Here is a 20,688-nt window from a genome sequence, read left to right as displayed (position 1 = left end):
CAAACATGCGTGTTGGACATGCCCCAGATGGGAGCTCAGGGCACTGGGGCCTGACAATGATGGACGCTCCCCTGCTGGCCCTCCCAGACTCTCCATCATGTCAGCAGCTCTCTGAAGCTGGAGCAGAGAGTGGTGTTAGATTACACAGCCTGGACGTCCCGCCGTGTGGAGGGTCTTGGACTGGAGCTGTTTTATTAGTGCTAGACTCCCAGGGGTGGCTAGGGAAGGGGAGTGGGAAGCTAAACAGAAATAGGGGGGTTAGGTGTGCAGGCCGACTATTCTGGCTGCAAGAGCATGACATGTAATCTTTCAGTGAGAAACCACAGTGTGCTGATATCCCCTCACAGTAACACAAACTGCTGCTTTAACAAGCAGTGAATGAGCAACAGGCCAAATGCAGGCGGGGGAGAGTTGTTAAGCCTCCCCCTTTAACATCTATATTTCATGCCTGTCTCATTTAGTTTATGAATTTTGTATTACAAGTTGTGAAGTCAAAGCAAGTGTGTATGTAAATATAAATAGTGTGCATATGCAGTGATGTCATGGTGCATGGTGTGCACGGTTAACCGAGACATAAACCCCCGACTCCTCTTTCAAGATAGACTGTCTGTGAGCGTGATCCTCTGTGAAATGGTAGCAATCTAGGGTAATTGGGCTTAGCAAGGCGCTGAATGTTCTGAGCTCTTCTGACAGATGCAAGGCCAAAGAGGATTGGCTGCCATACCACAGAAAACAAGCACTTACACATGTTTACAGTATGAGAGAGTGCAAGAGAGAAGCGGAGGAGGGAGATGGAAGTACACAAGTGACATAAAAGAGCAAGAAGGGACAGAGGCTTATTCTGTCCCGTGTCCTACCTTTACTAGCATCCATCTGTGCTCCATTCATTCTCTGTCTGGTAGGGCCACTGTGCACGGTCTCCCCTCTCTCGAGTCATAATGAAGCCATTTACTAACAGAGAGCTGCAGCAGCAACACTCTTCCACCCACAGAAGCTCTGATTACAGCTGCTCCTATGATGGCTCTTAACTGGTTCTGTGTCTCGCTCTTACTGCTCACTTCTCACCCCACCAGCATGTAGAAAATCTGCTGCCTTAGACAGCTCTTCAGGCCTAAATGTTTGGACCCCCCCCCCCCCCCCCCCCAAACACCACCCTCTGAAATCACCATCTTTACTGCACAGGAGGATGTATTGGTGAGATCAGTGGCTGCAGCGTGTCCAATTTCCAGCTCCCCTTCACAGAACAAATCTTTATATATCCCTGAGGGTGTGAGGTCAGGCTGGAGGGAACGTAACGGGAGAAGAGCTGGGTCAGGGACTCGATGACGGGCAGGCTGGCACAGGTGACCACCAGAAGGGGTGGACTGAAAGCCAGCCAAGGGGCCTGTGCAGGGCAGCCCTCAAGGGGACAGTAGTTGCCCATGGCTGACAGATCCTCTGCAGGTTTGGCTGTCATGCTCAGGCTCACTGAGGCTTTGAAATAAGGACAATGTGTAATGAGGATCCATCCAGTCCACAGCGATTGGTCAGCGCACACCGTCACAGCGGAGTAAAACTACACCGAGAGACAAGGCTGCTATGGAGTGAGTCAGACCACTTGACCTCAAACATGTCACATGTGCGTAAGACAGCTGATGGGACTTCTCACAGGGCCTGATATCTCTACTAGTGAGGAGTGAGAAATGGTAGGTGGCCATTCTTTGTGTGTGTTGTTCCCTAGAGAGACACACAGAGAGCAGGGGCAGCTGGAGGGCTCAAAGTGCCCTACATGTCAGCTAGCATCTCACTTGCTCAGCCAGCCATGAAACTTCTGTCACCCCTTTGCCAGTTCAACCTCATAACAGTGTGCACACTTTACCAATAACGCACTGGAACGCTGTCAGTTTAGTCAAGATTAGAGCGAAAAATGCCACATCACCAGCGCCAGGGGCAAGGTTGTTTGAATAGTAAGAGAAAATATATAGTAAATATATAATAGTGAATTAAACAAGAATCTAAATTAAACCAACGTATCAAATCACTAAACCAGAGCAACAATAAACGAGACTGAAAACAACAACATGAATCTCAGAATACTCAAAACTTCCTGCTGCATGTCAGCACCACACAAGCATTTCACAACACACCGAGTGGCACTGCAACATGTGTTTCTTGTCAGTCATGGTGGCAGCTAACAGGAACAATAGACAATCGTCTGTTGAGGCACCAAACTTCAAACGGACATACTTAAATCTCAATTACAGTCACATGCTCATAAAAGCCCACACCCGCTCATAAACACCTTCTACTTTCTCATTCTCTCTCTCTCTCTCACACACACACACAAACTCTACCAGTCAACAGGTCCAATGCCACCCTGGTTGAGGCGCATGTACTGCAGCTCTATGTTTGCTGCCTGGATCTGTTCAGTGTTGGCCTGTCCTCCATGAGGCCCTGTCAGCCTGTCAGCTAAGCCCAGTGGACTATACCAAACCAACCCACGGGGGGTATCTGCTAATTGTACAGCTGGCTCCTCTGAGGTGATAGACAGCCTTGGCTTTCTCCTTCTTTTGAGACTCTCCAATTGCACCAAGGGGTGTTGATGCTCTGCTCATCCGCCGTGTCAAGTAGACAAAGCTCTCAGTCTTTGTCTCTCGCTCCTATTTCTTCCACTCCCCCTTCCTTCCTCTCTCTCTCTCTCTCTAGCCAGGAGGCAGAGCATGAGAGTAACTGGCTTGCAGCAATAAGGAGAGTGACAGCTCGCTGACACACTGACACCACCATGATTTCACCGGGGAGAGAGGCATGGAGAGCTGGAAAGAGAAATCTCTCCCCAGAGAGTCATCAGTCTGGGCCTCTTTCACTCTCTTTCAAATGGGGCCAACTGGTTTTACACACATACACACCGCACATAGAGGCGGCTCGCAGGGATCAGATTCAATACAGCCTGTGCTGAGTGTTAAAACCATATAAGAAAAACTAATTCCAGAGGGGTAATATCTTGAATGCATAGATCAAATGACTGTAAATCTGGTGAAGTATCAATTTGCATGTAGCCTTTTCTCTTTTTAAATCTTCACTGGCATTACAGAAGCAGCTGATGTGTCTATGTGCGTGTGTGTGCGAGCGTGTCAAGTGCCGTCTCATTACCCCCTTGCTCAGGTTTCACTGCAGTCGGATTAGCGGGACACTCCGGGGCAGAAACAAAGCTGTTAATGGCCGTCTCTTGTCTCCTCTCTACTCCACTTTCATCTCGCCTTCCCTCTAGCCTGGAAATGCTGTGTGGTCTGCTGATGTGGCGGTAAACCTACCCATTGCTCATGAGAGGGAAGCAGGGAGATGTAACCAGGCCTAAGTTCTCACCCTCTTCTCTCTGCTCACAGCCCTCTCTCTCAGGAAACCTCAACGCAGCCACATCAACATGCTTTCAAAATAACACCACAAATTAGCTGAGAGCTGTTGGCAAGCTTCTCTGTGATGAGCTATGGCTGTGGGACTGCAGTACTTGGCGAGGGAGGGTGAGTGTAGGGGAGGCTGGTTGGGATTTGAGCTGTTTATTTGAACTGCACCGTCGTCCAAACAGTCAGCTGCCTCTCTGCTCCCTTGTCAAGCCTCAGAGCTTAAGCTAGGATTGTGGTGTCGGTGGGGAGAGAACAACTTGATATCCCCCTTTGGGCAGCGGCTGCCCTGAGCTTGGGTTACTTTAGAGGAACAATGCCGCCTCTGTCCGCGGCCTCTTACTCCACGAAGACGTGGGCTCAGACAGGCTCGCTAGTGTCAGGCATAGCCAGGGGATTCATACATCACAACACCGCACTACACTGAGCGTGGGGTTTAGGTAAAAAGCTTCCTAACACAGCTTTCCAGCTTTGCCTCTAAAAAGGCCCAGAAGAGCCCCCGTCTCAACACGCTAAGAGCTAAACCAGACATGTAGCACACACTGGCGCAACGGCCCGTTTGCTCTTGGCTTGAAAGGCCCGAAAATGCAATCCCTTCTGGGATTTTGGTTTTTGTACAACAGTGTTTACAATAAAACCTGACACAAGGAATTAAGAGGGGATGCTGGAACCCCAAAATCAAATAGCCCCCTCCAGGAGCAGCTTAATCTCTAACAGATGGTGACAGTCCAATGGACACTGATGAGTTTGGGCAGGCTTCTAAGAACAGTGGCCAAAAGCCAGATAAGATGAACCCAAGAATGGTGATAAAATGGAACATTGTGCAGTTTGTTTCACTTTGTTTATATCAAACGCACATGCTTTGAAATGTCCTTTCCAAGACACACATCACCCACCACAACTTAACCATGACCTCTCCTCTCACTCTGCTCAGAAGGTACCATCTATCTAGAGATCACACCCAACACCAGGGGGCAATGTTGCACTGAAGGTCTAACAGAACCTGTTACAACTGCTCAGCACCCCCAGTACCTGACCCTGTGCAGTCTGCAGCCTTTGGAAAGATGGGCTGAGGCATATGAAAGCCAGGCAGTGTGTGTGTGTAGAGCAGAAACACATGCAAGGGATCTGTGGACTGCTGCTAACAAACCAGGATCCTGATCTGTAGTCCTCTCTAATCTGCCCCGCGGCTCATCTGGGCTTTATTTCTTCCCTGCATATTTATGAGAATCAGAGAGGGTGAGAAGGAGAAAAAAAGATAACCTCTTTTCTTGTGGGAACAATTAAAGCCTTGCTTTCATCAATCCTGATCAGAGTCCCCATGCTCTGTCTCTTTCAGCTTTTTGTGTCTCTTAAAGGCTGTGTTTACACTTCCACAGCGCTGACCCTCCTCTGGCACTGTAGGAGTGGACAGGGAAACAAAAAGACCTGCAGTAAGACAGCAGCATACGGCGCTGAACCATAAAGCCTGACTCTAAACTTCTACATACAGGATTCCTACAGTTACAGCTCAGGATTATTGAGATTGCAGCGGTGGTCATTTATTTGATGGAAGAAGAAACCGTTGAACAAGGTGGCGACGCTGTGCACAATCCAACAAATGCTTTTAATGCTTAATGGTAGAACAGTTTTAGTATGGGTGGCCCTCTGGCAGTGCTTCATCCAGTAAACCCTCCATTACCACATCATCCAAAATGGATGATTGTGTAAACCTTGGGATCGCCATTCATTCATTCTTTTTTTGCAAAGACTGACCGAATCCTGCTCCACCAACACTGCATAGGTGAATCATAGTAAACAGGAACATCTTATCCTCTGTGTTAACTCCATCTCTGTGTTTAGCATGTGTCTGCAATGCTGCGTTTCTAAGACACAGGCCTCAAGTCTGTTTGGCAGAAGGACATCACGAGGCAGCAGTGGTTGCTTGAATACACTGAGATTTGGAGGGGCGGCAGGATGGAGGTGGCTGGAGGGGGGAGGACCTTGAGAAGGCAAAAGACAGTCAGACACATGTGGTAGATCAAGATAGAGGGATGGATCATTCCAGACCAGCGCTCCTGCTGTTATGCATGCACCCCTGCACTCACACACTCATATGCACATACACCTCTAAGCCACCATGAGGCCTCATTAAGGCGGTCTGCTCTCTCTACCTCTTTGGCAATGTCACCTCTGCTGCAGGGACCAAAGACTGACACTGGCATAATTGGCCTGAACACACCAACAGTGCACTGGGAATGGCTGGGTCTTGATAAGTGGTGTGTGTGTGTGTGTGTGTGTGTGTGTGTGTGTCTGTGTGGTGCTTTGACCCTGTTAATGGTGCACAGTTGGCAGGAGAGTGGCTGATGTCACATTGGATCAGTGGATGCTGGTGATGGTGATGGGGGGAGAGCCTCTCCTGGGAAGAGGAGGCCAGTGCTTTCAACACCTCCACTCGCGCATCAACTATTACCACTCGGCAACATTTCCATCGTCAGCGTATGCCAATGACATGGTGACAGTAAAACGCCATGGATTATGTATTTATCAGAACTGTTCACCTACAGGAACTACGGCATTCTCACCACATTTGAAAATAAAAATAAAAATCTAGCAGGAGCTGAGATTTTTTAAATCAGCAGACACAAAGAAATCTTGTGTCTTCCTCATTATAATCCTCAGTGTTGTCTTTGTAACCAAACCAGATTTCTGAATGAACTGAGCACGCTTACATAAATGCCTGTACTTAGCCTAGAATAACAAACAATATGCCACAGAGCATTACCTCAAAGAAACAGACTTGTACAGTATACAGTTGCTCACCGTTCAACCCTGACTGCTTGCTAAACCTCCACATATCTCAGTGCAGCAGACACAAGGGGGCCAGCAGGAAAACTAAGGCCTTTCACTTTGATCTCTGGAGTGCAGCCCATTTAAATGTTTGTGTTTGAGATGTAGACCTTTAATTTTGGGCTGATCGGTTCCAGGCTCTTTGGGTTTAGCATGGCATGTCGGATATAGGAGTGTTTACACAGTCTCCCTCCAGCTCTCTTGGTGCTGAAATAAGTGCATTAAGATGGATGGATTTACTTAGTCTCTAACCTCGGGACTTGGGGAACAAACTCTGAATGACCTCTTTGTGTTGCTGGAGGGGGATGAAGGAGACTGGCCCATACTGCCGTATGTGTGTGCACCAACAGACCCATTCACAACATCTCCTTAAAACTGATCCTCATTCAACAAACTTCTACCAAGTGGGCACCAACTGGGCCCGTGGCCTCACATACAGTATTTGCCTGACTGGGCTTTCTGCCATAAATTACATAATTAGACCTGATTGCACATGTTATGACTGCTACAAGTGAGTGGATGCATAGTGGTCTGATCAGACCTGACACAGCCACAGAATCCCTTTAAGTATTTAAGTGATTTTGATTCAACTGTTTCAATACTTTGTTTCAATCGTAGAGATGTTGGATTCATGGCATTCAGAACAACATTTTTTTTCCAAATGTTTCCACAGTTGTGCTCTCAGTCTTGACAAAAAGCCTGATAGAAAATATCTTGCACCTTAAAAGTGCTCATACAACCGAGGTAAGACACAGTTTAACCAAACTAGGAAATCTGGAAGAACGGTCCCTTGCAGCTCACAGCAGGACTTATAGATAAGATGTGGTCAAAACAAGCATTTAAATGTGCCTCTGAAGCACTACAGTTGGGCATTTCTCAGCCGACAGACAGACACAGTAAATGTGAGGTGTAAACATGGGGGCTGGGCCATTGTTTGCAACAGGGAGGCAGTAAATCAACCACTGCTACCCTTGATTTGTTAACCTTTGTTTGGCTGTGTCAGCAGATGAGGCATGGCTGGAGCGGCCCCCTTCATGGTCATGAAATACAATGAAATATAGCCGCGGGGGGAGTTTCCCTCTGTTCAGCACAGGATATTGAGCTTCCTTTACCCCTTAGAGATACATTATGCTGCTAGCTGGGGAGGGGTAAGCAACAGAAGAAAACACTGCTGGCCTTTTCTTTTTATTTTATTATTCGTAATCATTCTTTTTATTATTGTTATGTCACACATGACATAATCTTTGGTACTATTTCATTGTATAGGTATCATAGTATTGGTTGTCTATGTATGTGCTGCTTCTACCTTTTGGAAAAGAAAAAACGAATTTACAAATTGCGTAAAAAATAAAAAATAAAATCAATGCTTTATTTCAGTAGCTCTGTCTGTGGGAGAAGGCCGATGACCTCTCTGTGACCTTCCAACCCTGGCAGGGGAAAAGAGACTGTCCTTGACTGCAGCCGTTCAGAACGCACGAAGGGCCAGTGGTAGCCGGGCCATTTTTTCACAGTGCATCAGGTCAAGTTCCACAGGCAGCCCTGATTTCTTGACACCCAAACCCACACAGACGGCAGAGGTCAGCACGAGGGCAGTGCAGGGAGCCCGGGGCAGTAAACCAACACTGGTGCTGTGAAAGGCCAACCTTCTCTTTCCAGTCCACTGAATGAGTTAGGGAGCTGCCTGGGTGATTTGTGGCTTGATTGTTGCTCTTTATATCACTTGAGATTACAGCAGGTGGCGGCCCACAGGCTGGAAGTACACACAGCTCTATCAGCAGTCCACCTCTCAGGCAACAGAGTGAGAATGAGGCAGAGAGAGAAAAACAAGCCCTCGGCTCCCTCCCACACAGCAGTAATATGCTCACAGGCAATTTTGCTGCCAGCAGAGCTCTCTATGACAATCTAGGGAGCTCTTCAGCTCTGATATCTGCCACAGAAGTTCACCTCCGCTTTTCTCTTTCCACTATTTTTTTAAACAATGCCATCAGCGCTGCAAATTACACCTTCCACATTGCACATTATTCTCTCCCCTGGTGACAGACGCACTCAAGCCTGACACACTTCACCAGCGGCGCTCTTCACGCTGGCGTCAGCCCCAGGTCTAGCTGTAGCACCGCTTCATTTTCACATTAACTCCAGTAAAGCATGGTGAAATCAGTGTTGTGCTGAGGGGGGGGTGGGGGGGGTGGGGGGTACTGAGAATCACTACACTGTGCACTTCAATTCACCCCCGCACTGAACTCTGTCTCACATTGTAGACACAGCTGCTGGAGATGTCTCACGAGGGACTTACTTCTCCAACAGATCGACCAAATGAACTCAGTGTCATTCACGACACCCTTAAACAGAAACGTCATTTGAATTGTGACCATGGTTTAAATGTGACTTGGATGCTATGTATGCATGTAAATCATGTGAGGTGCTTTAAAACTGTAACCTCACTGACTGTAACACTGATTATTCTCGTTTTTTTCCATTGTCCGTCGTTCTAGGCTCCATCTATAGAGGCACACACCAGACTCAACAGTTCACTGATGAGAAAATGTTCAAGCGCGCTCTTGATAAATGGCACTGCAGAGCTTTTTAAATGTCATGCAGTATTATCTTAATCTTGCTGCTGGGGGTACGCTCAACAAACAATGCACAGTGAGCTTAGTCTCTGCTCTCCAATGACTTAGCTGTGGACTGACAATATCAAAAAGGATGGGAATGTAACCAAGTGACAAGATATTACTGCCCAGGGACACAGCTTTAATCATTTGATAGATCTGTCTGCAGGCCTTTGTGGTGACACACTGTGCTGGTTTGTCATCATCAGTATCTGTGGAGCCCAGCACTTCAGTGCACTCCCTGGACAGCAGTCACAGCCTTAATAAGGCTTGGTTACCGATTTCCACCCACGGTACCCTGGAAGAAGCTTACACTTTAGAAAGCAGTTTATTTCACTGGTGGACAATAGACTGCAACACATCTTTTTGACATGTGCTTAGTCTCCTGCAGAGCAAATGAATCAGGTTAGCTAGCTGACACCTTCGGGCACACCGCAGCAATTAAAGCTAACATTTAATGACTCTTAGCTAATGAAATCCATTCCTGGGCAAACTGAACCCAGAGTGAGCAGGAAGGAGGGAAGAAAACAGCGAGGCGAGAAGAGAGCGACGGTGACTTTAAGCCCCGCGTTAGACGGCTGACACCGACGGCCCCGAGGTGACGCTGACACAGAGGGGAAGAAAACAAATCAACGTCTCAAAACACAAAAGCCACATTCTCATCAGTTGGATTTTCTTTTAAAATGCAGTGTAGGCCTCAGGCAGAAAGAGGAAAAAAAACACTGTGGCTTTTGAGGGAGCATGAAAAATACACTGTAATTATTAAGTAGGTGAGAAGGCTGTGAGATTAAAAGATGAGGGACCAGCACTAAGTCTTCAAAGAGACCTGGGGTTGCCCTGGGCTGATTTCCAGTCTTGCTGCAGAGAAAAAAGCCAGCAGTCAGTCATTACCAAAGCTGCACATCAGCAGCTGAATTACAATGGCCCGCTCCACGCTCTGTTGGTTTAAGGTATATTCTTAGTCGTTGCTCCAATTAGTCGCAACATTATCAATAGGAAAGGGACACAGTCTGGGGTAAGCTTTAGGCTCATCTCACAAGTTTAATTCTGCCATAAAAATGTCAAACTCGTCTGGAACCATGTGTAAATAAAGCCTGATTTATTCATTTATTATTTTGGTGGATTTATACCTTTCACCACATGTATTCACCTCCGTGTAAATATTCTACACTTGCAAACTAATGACTGACTAATGAGCATGTTGCTGTGTAGCATCAGAGTTAATAATTTCCCTTCTCTGGACAATGGCCATAACTATTCCCTCATTTCAGAACTCATATGTTAAAACTATCAGTCACTTTGTTTGGGAGCTGCCAGGCTCTCTCAGCCATATGCTGAACCATAAAGCCCAATAAGCATTTTATGTGAACCAACAGGGAAGCACACAGTAAAGTTAGTCAAGCAAATGTCTCTTTGCACCTGCCTTTTGGCAAATATTGGCACCCACCTTCCCACAAACGAGCCTCTCTCGCCATTCTGTTGCTTTTACCAGCGTTTGGTTGCATTAGAGTAACGGTAATCCCCTCCGACAAAAAAACACCTGACTCTTTTAATCTCAACACCGCCCTCCATAAAAATACCAGTGGTCCTAGCTCTCCCTGCACCTGGATTCTTTTACTCCCCTTTTTGCAATAGCAGCAGGCATTAGCATATGGCAGGAGAGGAGGAGGGGAAGGAGATGGTAAAAGAGAAGAAAAGAGAAGATATTTAAATGGGAATAGGGGCCAAGAGAGTGGACTATCATGCAGCAGAGAGAAAGGTATTTTGTGTACTGTTTCCTCAGTCAGGTCCTTTCATAGAGGAGGAGAGAGGGGGCCCTCTGTTGATTTAGGCCGCACAAAGGGTGCCTTAATCCTTTCAAGGGAACCAAATCAGTCCAGAGAGAAGCACGTTCAAAAGGAAACCTCCCCGTCAAGCATGGCCATTGAGCCACCCCAATGGACGCCACAAATCAAGCCCTGGAGGGAATCAAAGGCCAGAATGTGGGAAATGTGTTTGGAGGTCTGCGCAGTGGAAAGTGCGGGGCTACAAGGAAGGGAGGGGGGGGGCTGCACAAGGCCCTATCATCAGCAATCGGCCCCGTTTCTGCCACAGCCCTGAAGGGGTCACAACCCTCGTCTCGGATCCTCCCTCCAGCCCTGTGTGGTAACTCCCCCCCATTACAGAGGAATGTCCATTCATGCAGGTCACCTCCATTATCCCTGAGCCAGAGAAAATGGGGCTGCTTTTAACAGCAAATTAGTGACTTGATAATGAGGTCACATGTGGTGTTGGCACACTGAGGCCATAAACACATGCCTCTCCCGCCCTTACTTCATTCCCTGCAGCACTGGTGCAGCCTCTTCCTCTGGCTGCAGGACAAGTCCTGGTGTATCTCAGCACATTTGCAACAAAGGGTCACCAGAACTGCACATCTGGATCAGCTTTATGGATGTGATGCAGTATAACTGTTGCACTATCATAAATGACTATACATACATTTGACAATCGCTGCACTGGGACAATTTCAATATGGTAATCAGACCAGGGCAACGACATGCCACCAGCACCAGCATATTGTCAGCATTTCAGCACATTAGGAAAAAAAATGTCTGTACCTTTAACTGCCGCTGTGCTGAAAAATTTCTCTGAGTTGGCATCGGAGACCTGGAAAAGAGGAGAATGGAATGAGGAAAACATCACAGAGTAAAACCTGAATGTAATATTTTTCACCAACATGTCCAAACCCACTCCAAGACGGTATTTCTGTGGACAATTCAGAACAATGGGTGCCGACTGAGAGGACACAATTGGCTTGTGGTAAATCACCAAACTGTCATTTTAAAGTAAACCTTAATCCTACATTGACCCCGGTAAGATGTGTTTCATTTTAATACAGGTCTGATCTATGCTCTCAGCGTTAGCAAGGGTCAAGATCAAATTGAAACCAATTAAAGTCAAGTGTCCGCATCCTGTCATGTCCAAATTATGTCCATTTTAATTTGGGTAACCTGAGAATCCTGAGCAACACCAGTATTGCATACCAGACTGACAGAAAACAAGTGGCTCTTCATATTCACACCACTTGATGGCACTGTTGCTCCGTGACAGACCACCTCCATCACTTCCCTCAGCACGGCTGTGTCAGAATAAAATGTGCGGCGATGGGATTTAAACCTGAATTATAAAATAAAAGGCTTGTATAGCTGAAAATATGAAGTCATGGATTTAATACATTTCAACCACGACATTTCACTGAATGGTTTTTATGTTCCAAAGCCAGTGGAGGTTGTGAGGACAGCAAAGAAACAGGACAACACCCGTTAAGCTGCACATGGAAACAAGACTGACTGACTGACTGACTGGTTCCTCTGAATAAAATTAATTTCTGATAACTGGCTTTGTGGATTCCCTCGGATTTATTTCATGCTAAATTCGGAACAACACAGTGTGATGTTAGAGCATTAGGCTGTGACAGCAGGGCCACACTTCCCTGGCATATAATAACCTAGATGGCAGGAATATTGTAAATGTCGCCCAGTGACAGATTAGTTGGATGCGACTCCTGTCTTTTATCCCGACGTGTCTGTTATTACGGCAGCGGAGTGTTGGAAGCACAAAATGAAAATAAAAACCCAGAATAGTGAGAATCCACATCTTCCTGTTGCTTAATTGCTGGATATAAACGCTTGTAATGGGCCAGCCATTCAATCACCGATGCACCACTGACAGAATGTAAACAATGAAAGCTGCAGAGTAAATGACAGCCCAGGAGGAGCCGTGGAAATGGTTATTGGAAGAAAAATTCCTCTCAGACCATTTGGAACAGTATCACACAATGAAATCTAAGATTAGAAGCGGCTCGCGGCCAGTGCGCATACCTTTGATGTGGCAAGGTTACCAAGAAGGCAGATAAGTCAGGATATTACTTTCTCGGTCTGGTAAATATGGCCTCGTTTCACATTCTGCTTCTCAAATAATATAATCCACACAAGAGGCGGCGAAGTCTACTCCGTTTAAATTGAGGACAGCCATGCGGAGAGAGAAGAAGCCTTTCCAAGAAAAAAAAAAAAAAAATCCAAAGCCGTTCACAAAGCTACTGCGCCTTTTGGACAAAGGGAACCATGTGTCTCGCCACGGAGAGCTTCTGCAACGGCACTGAGGCGACGAGAGAAAAAAATCCCTTGATCCACCTTTCTTTCCTGGCTCGGGACACAATGTGATTATTTTCACGTGTATTCTCCTGTCGGAAATATCCGTGAGAGGTAACAAACAGGATCCGGGAGGGTTTGAGTGTCGGTGCGCAGAGCAGGGCTGCGTCCGACTGAGCAAACCAATCCAACAAAGCGCACAGCCAGCTTCCTCTGTACAGCTGGAGACGGCGGAGAATCGCACCGGCGGGGAGCAAAAATTCACAAGGTGTAAGCGCGCTGGCGCTGCGTGTTCAGCAGCACAGCCTGTCTGCAGCGCTCTCTCTGAAGGATCCCGGTCGTGGGCACACGAGAGCCTCTCCCCATCCGCTCCCAGGCACCAGACAAACTCCCATTCATCCAGCGGCTGACTGCCTCGGAGCTGCTGCCGCCTTCACGGTCGGGTCCTCCCACTTCCTGATTTCCAGGCGGACTTGAATTCAACCTCAGTCGTGCTCCTCCAGAAGACAAACACGCTCGTGTTTTTGGGGGCTTCCTAAAAGCTTGGAGCTCGGTCGCAGAGGCGCACGGCAGCGCTTTAACCTTTTGCGTAAATGGCGCGCAGAAGGAGAGACGGCAGCGCACCACAGCTAGATAAGGAGGCAGTGAGAAAGAGGGAGAGAGAGAGAGGACAAGAAGGGAGAGGAGAAAGGAGGGAGGGGAGAGCTGTGGCAGAAAGATATTCTTTCTTTCACTCCGCACTGAGTGAGATGATGTCAGCCCCTAATGAATTCCCCAGTAGGGTGCTGCTACCGTGAGGGGAGGAAAAACAAAACGCTCCTTTATGAGCAGCGCGGACCTCCTCGCAGCGCACAGGCGCTGTCTTCCTGTTGGATCAACTACCTCTCCACTGGCCTGAAGGGAGGTCAGCTGCTAATATAAAAAGCACTTAAGGTCATTCAGCCTTCAGTTTGAGGTTTTAGCCCTCCCTGACAGACCGAAAAGCTTCCACCTCGACACAACAGACATAAATCATGACACATTTATAAATTTGAGAACTTTACCAAGCCCTGGTGGAATTGTTTTTCTTAGTCTGCCAGCGCAGGGTCACAACTAAACAGGCCTGCTAGAGCTGCTGGAGCCGGTAGAGCCTGGTGTCTTCTTGTCCTTTCCCAGCGTTGATGCCACAGAGTGCATATTTCAAAGGGAACACCCAGATTTAAGGTGGGACGCTGTCCTGTCAAGATTCACACCGCAGGCCTCAAAGTAGTGTTTACCTGAGAAGCAAGAGCGTTCATCCTCCCTCACACCAGCCAAATCCTGACTGAACGTTGGACATTCCTGGAGAGTCCCTTTAATAATGCCAACATTTCCACCTTATAGCTTGTCTAATGAGCATTAACCCGCTGGCTGGGAGGTCAATGGATGAACAATAGTGTCACACTGCAAAGTCTTTCCCTGCCAGTTCTGCTCAAGCAACCACAGAGCAGAAAACAGACTTAGCTCATAGCTGAGATGCTAATCCGTCCCCCGGTAACAGAGAGGCCGAGGGTCCGTTGGCTGGCTTGGACCTGCCATACAAACATGAAGTCATGGGAAATGGGATGTACAGTCATCTGGGTTTCAGAGTGGCAAAACAAATCCTCACACATCGGAGTCAGACGGCTCGGTTTGGCCAAACCGAAAGCTTTACGTTCAGCAGAAAACTGTTTATCTAAATCAACTTACAATGGACTTGGAATAGCAGCTCATGGACACGCTGAGGACATGCAGAACAAAAAAATGTGAAGTACCATCAGGGGGGTGGGAGGATTGGCCTCAGGTGGCTGGTTAAAATCCAGCCACTTGGTTCAGCTACAGAGGATAAAGGCTGTGGTCACAGAGGGCCTGGGAGAAAGAACAGCCTTCGTGACCATGTGTTCATCAAGTTAGAGGCCCCGGCTATGTGTCCTTGTGTGTTTCACAGATGTATGCATTGTACAGCTGACAACTTAAACTAAAACTTCTTGCTCACTAGGCTGTGGGAAAACCTCTTTGATAGCTTCAGTGAAATTATTTAGCTGTACAGTGCCACGGGTCATGCACGGCTATAACGTGCTGAAATTAGTGGCAAATGTACCAAATGTAGTTACGTGCAATTAGATGACAAAGATTCTTATGTTTGAAGCAGTGATTGTGATGAAACATCAAGAGCACATTGTGGTTTGGCTTCAAGCGCATGACATGGCTGGTTTTCAAGATATGTATTTATGCGACTGCCACTGGCAGAAAATGGCTACCAGTCGTTTTCACAGGCCTGTGCAGGAGCAGCTATGAACGAGCCGCTGTTCTCCATTTTAAAAGGTCATTATCAGATTTGAGAGCGACCACAAGTCGGTGATTACAGCCACACTGCCAAACAATCGGCGTTCGGATCTCTTGCAGCACATTATTTTTAATTCAAATGAAATGATGACAGAGATGAACACACATAAAAATGAGAACCCTGCACAGTTTCACATGGAAAAACATCGTCTGTGCAAGAGAATGAAGCACGGAGATCAAACACAATGTCTGGATGTATGAAATGTATCTCAGTAATTGCTGTCTGGGCACGTAAGTTCTGTCTATAGACCATCAGCTTCACACTGACATTTTGTCATCTTTTATTCCTTTTTTTTGGACGCTGATTCTCCGCTTCAAAGAAAGAAACCAGAGGCATGTTTGCCTCTCCCCCCACAACCACGGTTTAATTTTACAGGAACTCTCTCCTAGATTACAATCACAAGGGACCGGCTCGCTTTATGAGTCTTCCTGCCATTATGCCAAATCTACCCCAGTTTGAAGTATTACTGATAAGTGTAACATGAATGCTGCCAATGTAATGTGTTAAGAGCTCTTATTACATTTGCCTGCTGACTCAGAGCTCTGTCTTTGCTTTACAGGGGCTGAAACATTCTGATGACTTTAACTAGGACTGGAGGCAGAGGTCAGACAGTGAAACGAGACGGTAACTCAGTAAGCACAGTAACTCCTGAGCTACACAACAGGATAAATATAAATGAACCAAACTGTGAAGCTGTACACTTAGCATAGCAGTGTTTTGAGCTAAATGCTAACACGCTGACATTAAGCAGATATAATCTATAATGTCTAATCTGAGAACTATAATGTTTATAGTTTAGTGCATTGACATGGGAATATTCACTGAACACAAAGCACAAGTGCTTGATCATAAAACACCAGATACGTCATATGACTTGCCACCTTAAAGACTTACATTATATAACCTGGTTATATAATGGCCACTTAGCAACAGATATTTAATCAATATTTATGTTTCATGTGGGGATTTTAACATGTGGATACACTGCTAACATTATCACAGGCACGCAAACGGTGAAAGATCACGTTTCATTATATTACGGTGGCTCAATAATCGGACTATTGGAATTAACAAAATAATGCTTGATAAAAAAAACATGTACTGCATGCAGTTCAAAGTAAATAACACCTGTTTAACATGGACTTTTTAAAATAAATCCTTGTCTTCTCAGAGGAGGTGGTGGGATTAGTTCACACCCTCCTTGTCGCTTAAGATGCGAAATGTCCAAATGTTGCAGTGCAATATAAGAACTGTGAAATATTTCTAATTGCACACATAAACCCACACACTTTAAATTGCCAGCATCTCTTCTTCTCCTAGCCTTTCACGGGCGGAGTGAGGATGTTTTTTAAATTAATTTTATTTTTTTAAGTTTTTTTTTTTTTTTTTACAGTCATTACATCCGACCTTATCTCCCAGAGCCTGCACTGGGTTGTCAATGACAACTGGCTCTAATCTCTACCCCCTCCTGAGAAGCAGCACTGACAGGCCCTTTCTTCCCCATTCCTCAGACACGTAGCCAGACATAAATTAATCTGTCACTCATTGCTAGTATTAAAGTGGGGATGACACATCGCTGTGCATGCAAACACACACACACACACACACACACACACACACACACACACACAGATAAAGACAAATGTACCCAGCATTAAAAAAGCGTTATACAAACTGGGACACCATAGCATGCCAAAAGTAGAAAAAGCCTTTGGAAAAGCTGACAGTCTTCTCTGTTAAACTGCATCAATCAAATATCCTAACAAAGAATGAGAGATTTAAAGACTTGAGAATTTCCATCTGCCTTTCCACAGACATGCTTTTCAATATTAAACCTGTAAATAACGTTGCCAAACCTGAATCTCTACTTTGCACACTTATTTCAACCAGTGCTCATCACACAGGGCGTGATTGACATTTTGAGAACATTTAGGACGACTGATGAATGCAGGGATGAAAGCATCCATCTGATCCGAGGACGATACCTCTAAAAGCAGATCCTATGTGTTACAATAAAGCTTCCTGAGCCAAGAGATATGAAACTCACATCATGTGTCAGCTGGGGAAGCAATGGAAAAGTATTTCTTCCGGTTGTTAAAATGGCCTGTAGAGACTGTGTTATCTGCTTATCTGTATCTGCTTATCTCCCTGTGGTCTCTGAAAGCAGGCTGGGGCCGTAGGAGTTCAAGATAAATGGCCTGATCAATGGCAGACATTATCTGGATCTGGTAGGCAATAATCAGATCCAGTTGACATTGCGGGCACAGAAAGAAGTGGCCTGTCAGCGGGAACAAACCTACGTCAGTGGCCATCAGTCTAATGTCGCTGCCGTGGGACTTACTTTGGAAAACAATGCAGACAAGAAAATTGGTTTAACCTTCCTTGCCTGAAATGCTTTGGTTACATCCCTAATACAACCCCACCCCACCCCCCCCACTGCACACCCACAACCCCTCACCACTACTCTGCTCAGTCACAAGAGAAATGGGAGACCCTTTTGCCTAAATTACAGACATTGCTGTGGAATGTGGGCTGCGATGCCGTGGATAATTTCAGACCGGTCAATCACTCCCTCCCCTTCTAACTGAAAGGAGCATATGTGCTACCCGCCTCAAAACACACACACACACACACACTAGGCATGATTTACCTTTAACATTTTCATTTAAGGCCAGCATAATTACTACTTTTTCAACCCAAGCCAAATGATTTGAAAGGCCAAATCTGTGTCCTTATCTATAGCGCTGTCACTCAGCGGATACATAGGAATTTAATGAACCAAGAGAGTGAATTGTTTCAGCCTTCGAAACGCGGCATCTAACAGGGAAACCTGAATTTTAATATGCTGTATTTTCAAAGATTTTTTTGTTTGCAAGGTTTACTTTCATCTCTCCATCACGTCAATGTCCTTGAAGGTATTTCTGCAGTACTTCTCTACTTTCTGCTCGCTACAATGGCTGACTTGAAACAACAGTGTAAACAAGATTCAGTGCCGTTTGTTGTACAAATTCATTGATTAACTTATTCAGAATAACGTCGTCAAGCTGTAGTGTCATTTGATTTCAATGACAAAAAAGAGGATAATAAGCCTCTTTTAATTTGACCCACATTTTCTTTCTGAAGCTCGACAGTTGAGCCGTATCCCAGACAGACAAAACATTCTTAACAGATAACCCACTGCATGACGAACCCCTAGCTTTAATTTTTCACCCTAATCTGCATGTCTTTATATTTGCAGAGACCCAGCAGACATCTACAACCAAAGAACCGTGGTGCTGGAACCCCCCGTGAGGCCTCGACTTAATACTAAGCAAGAGCAACAGCGCTGGCAGGGATAATATTTTCCCTTTTTGTTTCTTTCTTCTCAGTGGCACGATGGGAGCAAGGAGACAAGGGGAGGTAGGGAGATAAAGGAGGAGGAACTAGAGAGGAAGAGAGCGGGAGAAGAAAACAAAACAGGAGGAGACGGGGAGAGACAGACAAGACTGAGAGGGGGAAGGAGCCAAACAGGGAGGTGGCGGGGACAAAAAGGGAGGGAGAGAAACAGCCTGCTGTGTCTTTTAAAAAGGAATGACTGGAGGAAAGCACAGAGGAAATCACCACTAAGGCGTTGTATTAAAACCCGTCTGACCCTCTGCAGACCCCCTGAGCGATTCGCCTGGCTGGAAGAGTATGGCCAGAGGGATTAGGCCTCTGAAACACTCCGTCAAGACCATTCTGTCAGGCACCAACAGAGACAGCCCCAGTCATCCACCTGCACCCCCCACACTCCACTCAAACAAGCCTCTCCAAGGCTGCTCAACAGCTCCGGAGTGGAGGCCTGATGATGGGCTCTCCAGGGAGACACAAGACGGGCCACGGACATCAAAAGCCAGCAGGGTGACAGACTGTGGGGAAGTCTTTGCCCACCCTCCCCTAACATTCCCTTTTTTCTCTCTTTCTGTCGCTGTCATCCTCTCTCCCTCCGTCTCATCCCAGGCCCCCACTGGCCATTGAGGGGTTTCTAATTGCATTTTGCAGGGCCAGAGCTAAATAAGGTCGTTGTTCTGTCTACAGTAGCCTCTCTGCCAGGGGGTGAGTGGGGGGGTGGGGGGTGGGGGTGCTGATTGGTGCGAGGGAGAGAAATGAGAAGTTTAGGCCCCTTTGAGACAAAAAACCTGCAAGGCGAACACAAGATGCTTGGCACGTCACAAGAGAGGGAGATGATCTGTGACCGTCTCAATGAAAATGTAGCCGGGAACGTTGGCTGTTTTTTCAGACTTCCTGTCACTCAGTGGTTGACAGGTGATCCGTGCTGTGTTCCCACAAGAGTTCCCCACAAGAGGAACTTCTTTCACATCATACTCTGTAAAAAAAAAATGAAATACTACAGCTGCATCTTTAAATGCTTTGAGTTGCTCTGTATGAAAGGGGCCTTATGGTTGTGGTTGGAGAAGGTAGGGCAGGGAAGCATGAGTGCTGCACAGGATCTGAGCCTCTGTACTGTACTGTTTTAACATGTCAGAGTCCAGCGAGGCAGTGCTTGGATATCCTTTTCTAACCTCGTCACCCTCCTGCTGCTCATCTCTCCCTCTGTGTAATACTAGAACATGCGAGACTGGTTGAACAACAGGAACACTGTGTGTGTGTGTGTGTGTGTGTCTGTGTGTGTGTGTGTGTGTGTGTCCATGTGAGTGAGGCCGTTTGGAGACAGGAGCAATTTCATCCGTGAATCATCTCCCTTTCCCTGACAGTGTGCGTACAGCGGAAACGTGAGCTTGTGGTTTGTGACCTACATGTGGAGCTGGTTGCAGGCCAGAGACGGGGGCCGCGACTGGGCGACAGGGGGTCTGTCTGTTGACAAGAACGGGAGGCCTCTTCCGCTTTGAAGCCCTGTATATTTAAATATTTCATGACCCCCTCATCTCCAGCCCCTTTTATCGGATTTGCGCTCTGGCTCGTGGCTGCCTTTCATTAATAGCACAGCGAGAAGAGTTAGTGTCGATGTAATGCCCCCATCAGCAGGGCAGATCTGAGGGAGCCTCTGCCGTACCCTGGCCCTTTTGGCACTCGGCATATCTGGAAGACGATCTCGTTAAACGCTGGTAACAATTACAACAATTACAGATAAGCCTAAGTGTGTCAAAGCCACAACATGATGTTTACAATGATTAGCATGCAGCGTTATCAGCAGGGATGGTAATCAACGCTACTGCCTGGTGCTTCAAAAGATCACAGGGCTCTTTATCTGTCACTATCGATAAAAGGCCACTAGCTGAAGGTAGACGTGAGCGGAGCTGTCAGCGTTTGGCACTAGATCATGCTGCCGGTACCTAGCTTAGTAAACCAGGTTTGACGCAAGACTTAACAAGATGTCACAGGAGCAGTACAATGTTATCAAATGAAAGAAACATCACATC

General features: G+C 46.6%; 1 protein-coding gene across 1 annotated transcript in view; it reads right to left on the bottom strand.

Moving 5' to 3' along the window:
• auts2a (activator of transcription and developmental regulator AUTS2 a) overlaps nt 1-20,688 on the bottom strand; it is a 275,046-nt gene that overhangs the window by 18,557 nt on the left and 235,801 nt on the right. The window contains exon 5 of the mRNA XM_070843885.1: nt 11,413-11,461. Within this exon, the coding sequence (XP_070699986.1) occupies nt 11,413-11,461 (49 nt within the window). The remainder of the gene's footprint in view (nt 1-11,412; nt 11,462-20,688) is intronic.

The sequence above is a fragment of the Pempheris klunzingeri genome, chromosome 14 (assembly GCF_042242105.1).
Source record: "Pempheris klunzingeri isolate RE-2024b chromosome 14, fPemKlu1.hap1, whole genome shotgun sequence".
Lineage (NCBI taxonomy): Eukaryota > Metazoa > Chordata > Actinopteri > Acropomatiformes > Pempheridae > Pempheris > Pempheris klunzingeri.
This window is presented reverse-complemented; position numbering and strand designations above follow the sequence as displayed.